Here is an 8,834-nt window from a genome sequence, read left to right as displayed (position 1 = left end):
TTAAGGTACTTACTCTGTTACCCTGTTCTCAAGCTTAGCCGCTTTCCAAAGTAATGGAGGTGCCTGGTAGTTGACATAACATTTGCTGAAGCATTTGACAAGCATTTAGTCCATAACTTGCAGAGTATGTACAGCAAAGCAATTCATTCTGTTAGGTTAAACAAAATGGCTCCAAATTTCCAGAATGAAATTTTTTTAATTTATTTATTATTTCATCGTCAATATCAATAGATACATAAAATAAAATTTAATTAAATTAATGACAGTAGAAAACTGTGGGCTTTCAAATTAATGTAGTGAAGTTGATTTATGTTGTCATAGTAAATGGAGGTTTTGATTCCACTGTTTCAATTTCACATTATCTATCTACACACGCACTAAATATTGAACAACAGCAAAACATACGAACAATAAACAAAACAGTTGCCATGGTAACTTGCACCACACCGAAACGAAAACAAACTGCCAATACATTCTCTCTAGCTTTTGTTGTGTTAATACTGCACCAGCTGAAAGAGTTATAAAATCAGTCACATTATTCCCAAACAAAACCAGCAACAAAAAAGTTATGTGAATAATAAGATCACAGTGTTTAAGCTTGTGCTACACCAATTATTGTGCATTTCTGCAACCACACCATATAATTATGAGCAGCACGCTGCGGTGCAGAGGTTAAGTTAGAGGCATACGAAAATACAACAAGACTACAAGACGGGGAAACACGAACGATAATCGTTCTACAAATTTGCACGAACATTCCAGCGCAACCGTAGCCCTGGGAGGGATTTTGTTTCTACAAAGTATACCAATTTTATCCAATCCCGATATCCTTTATCTACCTAGCAATTGATGCAATCAAAACCTTCCCAAATAGACGGTCATCATCGTGCGCGGCGTGGCTGACGAGTGTGGCTCGGACACAGGTTCCGCAAGGTTCACGCCCACTGAAAAAAAAAGAAAAAACACAAAACACAGACTCCATTTCCACCCCGAAAAAAATACGCCGAAATTTCATTTCACAATACGTTTTTTTTTAACGAAACGGAAGCAAAGCAAAGACAGTGCTACAGCTTGACAGCACTCTGAAGGCTGTAGGAAGCAAGAATAAAAAACAAAACGAAGAAACATACAGCAAAAACACAAACAACCGAATACCCAGCCGTTCGGTGTGGCCAGAAGAACACGAGAGCAAATTATATAATGGACAATTTCTTCGCTGCCATATCATTATTCCGTCGACGGAAATATGATGAGTGCATCGAGGTGTGCAACGGTCTGCTGCAACATAATGCCCTTCATCAAGGTCCTTGGGAGCTGAAAATGCGATCTATGACCCAGCGGGTGTACATCGACGATATCGAGGCGGACGATGATGTTGCGGGTAAGTCGTACCGATTCGATTTTTACTCTCCGGTCATTTATTTTACGGAAACGTACACGTTCGTACAGCTTCCTTTCGAAGTACGAAACCCCAAACGACGGTTCTGTTTAAGTGTACAAAGCAGCTTTTAATAAGCAGTTAAAATGTCCAGTAAGGAAGTATTTGTCACACCGATTGCATACATTCGGGCGTATATTCAGCAAAGTTGTGAATGTAATTTAAGTAACTTTTTTTTCGTATAAACTTGCTTATTTGTACCTAATAGCAAACTTGTCACCTGGGCTGTGAACCATTATTTGGTATGGTTGTTTTGTGTAAAATAACCCCCCTCACACACACACAGAAAAATGAAGCTCAAAACAGATAGGAACCACCGGACAAGAAAGAGCAAAAAGAGTTCAACCCCGAAATCTTTCGCACCCCCAGCACATGCACAGTACCATCGCGTCCGGGTGTGGTATTTCGATGCCCTCCGGCGTTTTTGTTGGTGCTTTAGTCCGAGTTCACGTACGGCTCGTTCTCGTTCTCCCAGCTCATGGTGTATGAATTATCTTCCGCTCCTTCATTCTTTCTTTCTTCCTTTCTTGCATTCCTTTTCTTGGTCACATTTTTTCGGCTACTACTCCTTTCGAGCTCGGTTCGGTTTTCTGGTACCCATCTTCATGGCTCTTCTAACCACTCTCCATTCTGCTTCTTCTACTTCTTCTCTTTCATCTTCATCCATCGTTGCATTTATTTATGCACATGCACATCCTTTATCTTGATTATTATTATACATATTTTTTGGTGCTTCTCATTTTTGTTACGCGAACACGAATGTAGGGGGGTACAACCCTTCTAGGGGGCACAAAAAGAAGGGTTTTTTTTTTGTCAAAAGAAGAGCATAACACTTTCCACACCAGGCCTGCGTGATTTTGCCCCTTTTTCAAGGCTGTACGTAGCATTTACCTATGCAAAAAGCTCTATACTTGGCACATATCTGTTCTTCTTTGGCTGTTGTTTTGCTTTGGTTCGCTTTTTTTGCCTCTCCTTACCCTGTTTTCCCCATTCCGTTCCCTTTTTTTTAATGTCCCTTTTTTGTTGCTGGCTACCGTGCTGGATGCTGAAGTTAATTTTGATGCTGTTGCACTTTTCGATGCACTTCTGCAGCTCACGTCATCTTTCAGTTTCTAGGCAGCTTCTTCCTGCACACTGCTTTCGGCATTTCATTCTTGGACCATCAAAATCTTCATCCTCCACATGCTCCCTTTTCTCTCGCTCTCTCTCTCGCGTGCAACATAAAAAATAACCCCCCGAGCCTGATCAGCAGATGTGGCCTACACACAGGCACTGAACATAACAACAACCACGACGAAGAAAGACACACACACGCAGTGCACAGTAGCAATCTTGAAAGTCGTATTTTTCCTTTCATCATACACTCCACCGTGCTGCATTTCTTCCCGCTTTCCAGCTTTGTGGCACACTATTTTGGGTGATTGTTTCATTCCGGGGGTTTACCAGTCGGAAAGAATCTTCCCCAAACCGTTTCCACCCCCCGGGAACTGCCACGCAACTGCTTTCGATTTATCGATGAAGCTTTTTCGATTTTTTCGAGGCCATGGGCCAATACACAGGAATGCAGCTTCTTTTCTTTTTTTTTGCTTTTTTGGTGAATTTTATTTTCGTTCAAACCAACCACCGGACCACGGACGGTGGACGGAATTTTTCGATTCCAGAAGTTAACTCGTGAAACCATCCCTTAGGGGGTTAGGAAGAGAAACGTCTGGGCTGCATGGAATATGCGTGCATGTTTGCAGATTTGCAATTCGTTTCCAAGTCATTTCCATAATCTTTCAAATTATCCTCGCAGATGCCACCGGGTTTTCGTTTGTCTGTTTGTGTGGTAGTTTGTTTTTTTTGTATGTTGCGATGGAAGACATTGCTAGAAGATGAGTGAGCATCATGAATGGTTATGCTTTTTTTTAAAGCTCAGGGCCCAACATTTTTCTGAGTTATTCTTGTTTATTAACGATTTATTTCTGTTTTTAAATATGTAAAACCTTAGGACTCACTACTCGGCTATGGATAAATGAAGTCAGAATAGTAAGAAATTGAATGTAAAGATTAGTTGAGGCTTTAGTGCCAAAAAAACAATCATGATCCATTGCAATGAATTGATCTATGGCAATGATAACTATATCACAGTGGTTATAATATCTTTTCTCCCTATAAAGACAATTGAAGCCTTTAGTTGACTTCAAATTATCGAAAGGTTGCGTTTCTCTGAAAGATTGAATTTTAGAAATCATATTTAGGAAATGTTACTTCTGCTAATATTTTGTAAAGGAATTAAATTGGGTGAAAAATATAATCTAACTATGATCAACTATACTGCGGAAAACAGCCTTGAACTGATTGTTTAATTAATTTAATAAACATTTTCAAATGTGAAATTGCAATCTCAATACCTCATAACAGCGATTCTTCCATCTATTATGAATGAAAAATAGCCCCATATCATTTGGATCGTTTCGTTCGTAAATTCCTTTCCATTCGCTAACTATCTATTAAATCAATTCCAGCACTTGTTGTGAAAAAATAATTCTCCCATTAAAATGTTTCATGGGGATGAAACAAAAAACAGAGAAGAATATAAATTTCAAAAAACATAACTACATTCATCGAATCCTCCACACTAGCAAGGATTTAATTCGATCGCAATTTTCCTTTCTCTGTTTTCGGGTGTTTCTGGTTCCTGCTGGAGCAGAGGATATTTTGGACACGCAGACAATCGCCACCGCACCGCGTCCCGGTACCTCCATCCGGACAGCGATGGCTAAACCGACAACCTCCGGTACCATCAACGCCACAAATCGCCCTCGTACCGGAACTGGCAGACCAATTACCGGCATTGTAATCAAAATCATATTAAAAGTGGCTTTCCTGATAATCACCTAATCTTCTCTCTCTCTCTCTCTCTCTCTCTCTCTCTTTCTCTCTCTCTCATTTTTTATCTTCTTCACAAAGTCTCGTCCTGGAACACTCTCTCTTCAACGGCCCGCGTCCACGCTTGGTAACAAAACAGCCCTCAGGACAGGCTCGCGTACAGCGGCCGGAACTACTGCCGGTGGTTCGGCACGTAACATTCGGCTCGGGTCAGCCTCAATGTTTGCCGTCGGTGATCCAACTGGGCCCTTGTTTCACATCTCACGCTTACATCCAGACAAGTACGCCGAACGGGATGCACTCTCGAAACCACTGTTTCAGTATCTCTACTATCACGAGGGTGATATTCGTAAAGCGATGGCACTGTGTGACGCTGTTCTGGCACGCCGCCGAACAGCCGAATTGCTAACGGACGCAAGTAGCGGTTGGTGGTGGAACACACAGAAGGCACGCTGTCTTATCGCGATCGGAAGTCCCCGTGAGGCGGAACCGTACCTGCGGATAGCGTTGCAGGAGTTACACCATCCGGATGTGGTGTTGTTACTGGCCCGGATCTACATCAAGATAGATCAACCGACGGCAGCACTGGAGGTGTGCAAACAGGCCCTAGAGAAGCAACCGAACGAGATCAGTCTACTGACCCAACAGGCACGCATACTGGAGCTAGTTGGGAATTTAACAACATCCGTGCGAAGATACCGACAAATCTCGGCCCTGGATCCAATGAACACGGAAGCACTGGCATGTATTGCTGTGAGTTACTTCTACGCCAACCAGCCGGAAACGGCACTGCTGTACTACAGACGTATCCTGTCGATGGGTGCACATAGTGCAGAACTGTACTGCAATATTGGGTTGTGCTGTTTGTATGGTGGACAGTTGGATTTGGTATTTCCCTGTTTTCAACGCGCGTTACGGATGGCGACAACGAGCGAACTACGAGCTGACGTGTATTATAATTTGAGTTTTGTCGCACTGGTAAGTAGATAAGGCTTAGAACATTAAAAAAGAAACATCCCCACTTTTAAGATTTTGACGATCACCGCTTCTTGGACATTCGTATTAACAATAGTCCTAGATTCTTTTACAACATGGACACTATGATAACTAAGGCATTATTTGTATTAAGAATCGAAATACCAGACTTCTCTGGTGCCTTTCAGTGAACAGCATTAAAGCATTGATCAGCGAAGGTCCTCAAGTTCAAGATCAGATAAAGAATCGTCAAATTCCTTGAGAGAATTCGATCTTCTTCTTACCAAACCAAATAACACGAAAGATGTCATATGTATTCTAGAACATAATATCAGAAACAGATTGTTGTTGATGTTGGAAATTGAGAATATTGATTTATTCTTCTTGATGAAGCTGTAAAAAGATAAAATGTCTTTATCATATGACTAAATCTGATTCACTTCTACATGTGATTTTCTTTTATATTCCCACATCGAACACGTGCAGATCGATCTCATATTAAACCAAACATACATCTTCTTAAATAAAGTATCCCCCTGTCTAATCGCTTGCGATCTCTATGTTTTCTACATTCCACTTCTAGACAACCGGTGACATCCATCTAGCAAGGCGCTGTCTGCGTCTCTGTATCGCCGCTAATGGATCCCACGCATCGGCACTGAACAACATGGCCGTTCTGGTCGCTCGCCAGAAGCAGTACCAAAAGGCCAAATCCTACCTGCAGGCAGCCCGCACTGCCCATCCCACTAGCGATGAGATTGGACACAATTTAAAATTTATTGAAAATTTCCAATAAAATAAACTGATATCGAGTTCTTCAGATTAGCGTGCGCGAGCAAAGCGAAGAAAATAAAACTAGAACAAGAGAAATCTTCCTCCCCCCCAAAAAGACTTCCCAATTGGAATCTGGATAGATAAATATCGCCACTCAACACGCCAACCGTCAACGGGTATGGCACGGTTCAGGCTAAATTTATGCGCCAAATTTCATCACCTATGTTAAAGGGGCGCGTGCGCTCAACAGGGTCCACTTTGCATCGTTTCCTAAAGGCACAAAAGCTTTTCTGTCATTTCCGATACAATTCAACAGGGATGGGGGAACCGATCAACACGCTGTACCAGCGGGAACAGATGCATAAATTCGAGCCTTATTTTTAGACATTCTTTTACGTCTCACAGCCAGTTTATCTCACGAACATTTTTTCGTTTTTTTCCAAAGTTTAATCTGTCCAGTCATTTTCAGGTTGGCAGAATGTCCTGCGAAAGAAGCAAACCGAAACCGTGTGGAACCATCTAAGCACAGCGGGAAGGATTTAAATATGTTCTGTTTTTTTTTTATATATCTTTAATCAACGCGTTGGTAGAGTAGGTATGGACGGTGCGAAGTGTTTGCTAATGTTGTCTCAGGCGATTTGCCAAATCATTAGTCGCGCACAAAACGGGATCGAGCTTCGTTTGCTGCGAACCAATCGTGAATCGAAATGGATGTCCAGAAAATTATGTGATCGGTCTTAAAATGGGTTGACAACTGACACGAAACGAGAATTAAGAAAGAAAACAGTCATTAGCCGCAAGCTGTTTCCTTTTCTTTTAGCACAAAAAAAATAAAGTTTCGGTAATGAGGATATTTGTAATAATTTATTAAAAGGTTAGAGACTATAGAGCACAAGACCCACCCATGGGCACAGGAATAGTATGGAAATCTTTACTCATTTCGCGCTTCTGCACCACTGACCGGATGGCTAGTAAATATGATTCTTTGGCACGCAAAACTAATAAAATGCCAAAAAGATAACAGATACAAAAGCTGGAGAAAAAAAACAACACCAAATCAATATGACCGCACCTTGGCACCTTGGCACCGTGGGCATGAGGTACCAAAATAACTCATCAGCGATACGTCTCACGCTGGAAAGTCTTCGGTACGACGACAACTTGTCCACGGGATCGAAGCGTCTTTTTTGGGGGTCCCAAGAGAAGAATAAAATTTACAACAAAAAAAAACTAAAGAACCAGCAAGCAAAACGAACCCGAAACTCGATGGAATCAAATGCCATAATCAAAACGGAATCAGACACGAAAACGAAGAACGGAAAGAATGGGACAACATTCCGGCTGTGAGTGTGGTGCAAAGATATTCGAAAGATGGTCAGCACAAATCACCCGAAAGATAATTTATTAATGTGTTCTGATAGCGAATATTCGTCTGACAGCTTTCGACTGACACTCGATTCATAATGGGACAGGGAGCAGCAGTACAAGGGTATTGGCATTATTTGTGTTTTTTTTTTTGGGAGATTTTTTTCCCTTTAAGTCATTCATTTCATGAGTGTGCTTCGCACGAAACACGATCCGGGGATGGTATCGGGAAATCGGGAAGAGGGAAGGGAGATCTAGGACCAGCAATGTCGTAGAAAAGAATGAACGCTCCAAGGGATTAGATCGATCGTACAAGATAGAAGGAGGTACCAGGTGCAAAACGTTACGCGTTTTTTTTTTATTTCTTTCCAGATCTGATTCCCTTCTATTAGAACTCTCTATCACTGTTTCTGTATGCTTGTGAAAGAATCGACCAAAGGCAAAAAAAAAAACGTTTCGTGGAATGTATTTGTATTCCTTTCGATTATGATAAGAAACCTTATTTATTCTACCATCCAACACGTTGACTAATCTCGCACGATCGCCGATACGAAACGGCGTAACATAACCCATTCCAGTAGGGTTCTGATTACAAACGGAACAGTCCCCACACACTGGTGTGTACGAGGCGAACACATCATCCATTGACATCTGTCATGTCAGGCGCAAATGGTGCGCTCTGTCGTCGTTGCTTCCCCGTGCTAGTAGAGATACGCAAAACTCTTCGATCCAGACAACACACAATAAATGGAGTCTCGATTTGATAAACTCACCGGTGGAAAAGATATTCAAGGTTTGCCTTGGCACCCCGAAAAAAAAACTGTCCAAATAATGTAGCCGTGCGTGACGAACACGCATTCGCGCTGATGGGTATTTTATTACAATCTTCTTAGCTCATCAACTTAATGTCCAAGAAGGATAGGGAGAGAGAGCATCCCGTAGGGGCAGCTGTGTGAGTGGTATGAAACGATACAACCCTTCCCCAAAACTCCCTTCAGTAGTTTATCAGACGGTAGAAACATCTGCATCTTCAGCAACACGCCGATAACTGCACGTCTTTTTATAGCCAAGGCAACAACTTGCAAATATGCTCGGTTTTGTAGTGCGTTTGCGTACATATGGGGTACATACGATAATAGTACGTCCAATGAGGATGACTCCAATTGGTGATCGAAAATGCTGATCAATCATAATTGGGCATACAGCGTGATTGGGGGGGAAGGAAGGGTGAAAGGAAAGCGGGCTGGGTTATGATAAAAATAAATGCTGCAAGCTGCAAGAAACGGATGCAAGGTGTGGAAGGATAATTTCAACGTGCTCGTGCTTTTCTTTATTATGCTGCAATTCTCCTCATTTTCAAACTTCGAATTCACGCTCAGCATCCTTCGTTTCCCGCTTGGCAACACTTGGA

General features: G+C 41.9%; 1 protein-coding gene across 1 annotated transcript; it reads left to right on the top strand.

Annotated features, from left to right (window-relative positions):
- The first annotated feature begins 283 nt into the window (after nucleotides 1-283).
- On the top strand, nucleotides 284-8,631 carry LOC125760489 (tetratricopeptide repeat protein 8). Its single transcript, XM_049420652.1, has 5 exons — nucleotides 284-800; nucleotides 875-1,381; nucleotides 4,131-4,276; nucleotides 4,391-5,287; nucleotides 5,868-8,631. The coding sequence occupies exons 2-5, from the start codon at nucleotides 1,201-1,203 to the stop codon at nucleotides 6,078-6,080; spliced, it is 1,437 nt and encodes a 478-aa protein (XP_049276609.1). The 5' UTR covers nucleotides 284-800; nucleotides 875-1,200; the 3' UTR covers nucleotides 6,081-8,631.
- Nucleotides 8,632-8,834: the final 203 nt, after the last annotated feature.

This window comes from Anopheles funestus, chromosome 2RL (genome assembly GCF_943734845.2).
Source record: "Anopheles funestus chromosome 2RL, idAnoFuneDA-416_04, whole genome shotgun sequence".
Classification (NCBI taxonomy): domain Eukaryota; kingdom Metazoa; phylum Arthropoda; class Insecta; order Diptera; family Culicidae; genus Anopheles; species Anopheles funestus.
The sequence above is the reverse complement of the archived record's forward strand: the minus strand, read 5'-3'. Positions and strand labels throughout refer to the sequence as shown.

Bases quoted from the DNA above. Each gene is read 5' to 3' on its own strand.
- LOC125760489 (XM_049420652.1), top strand. From the start codon at position 1,201: ATGGACAATTTCTTCGCTGCCATATCATTATTCCGTCGACGGAAATAT. The intron at 1,382-4,130 runs GTAAGTCGTACC...CTGCTGGAGCAG, and splicing joins GGCGGACGATGATGTTGCGG to AGGATATTTTGGACACGCAG. The intron at 5,288-5,867 runs GTAAGTAGATAA...TTCCACTTCTAG, and splicing joins ATTTGAGTTTTGTCGCACTG to ACAACCGGTGACATCCATCT.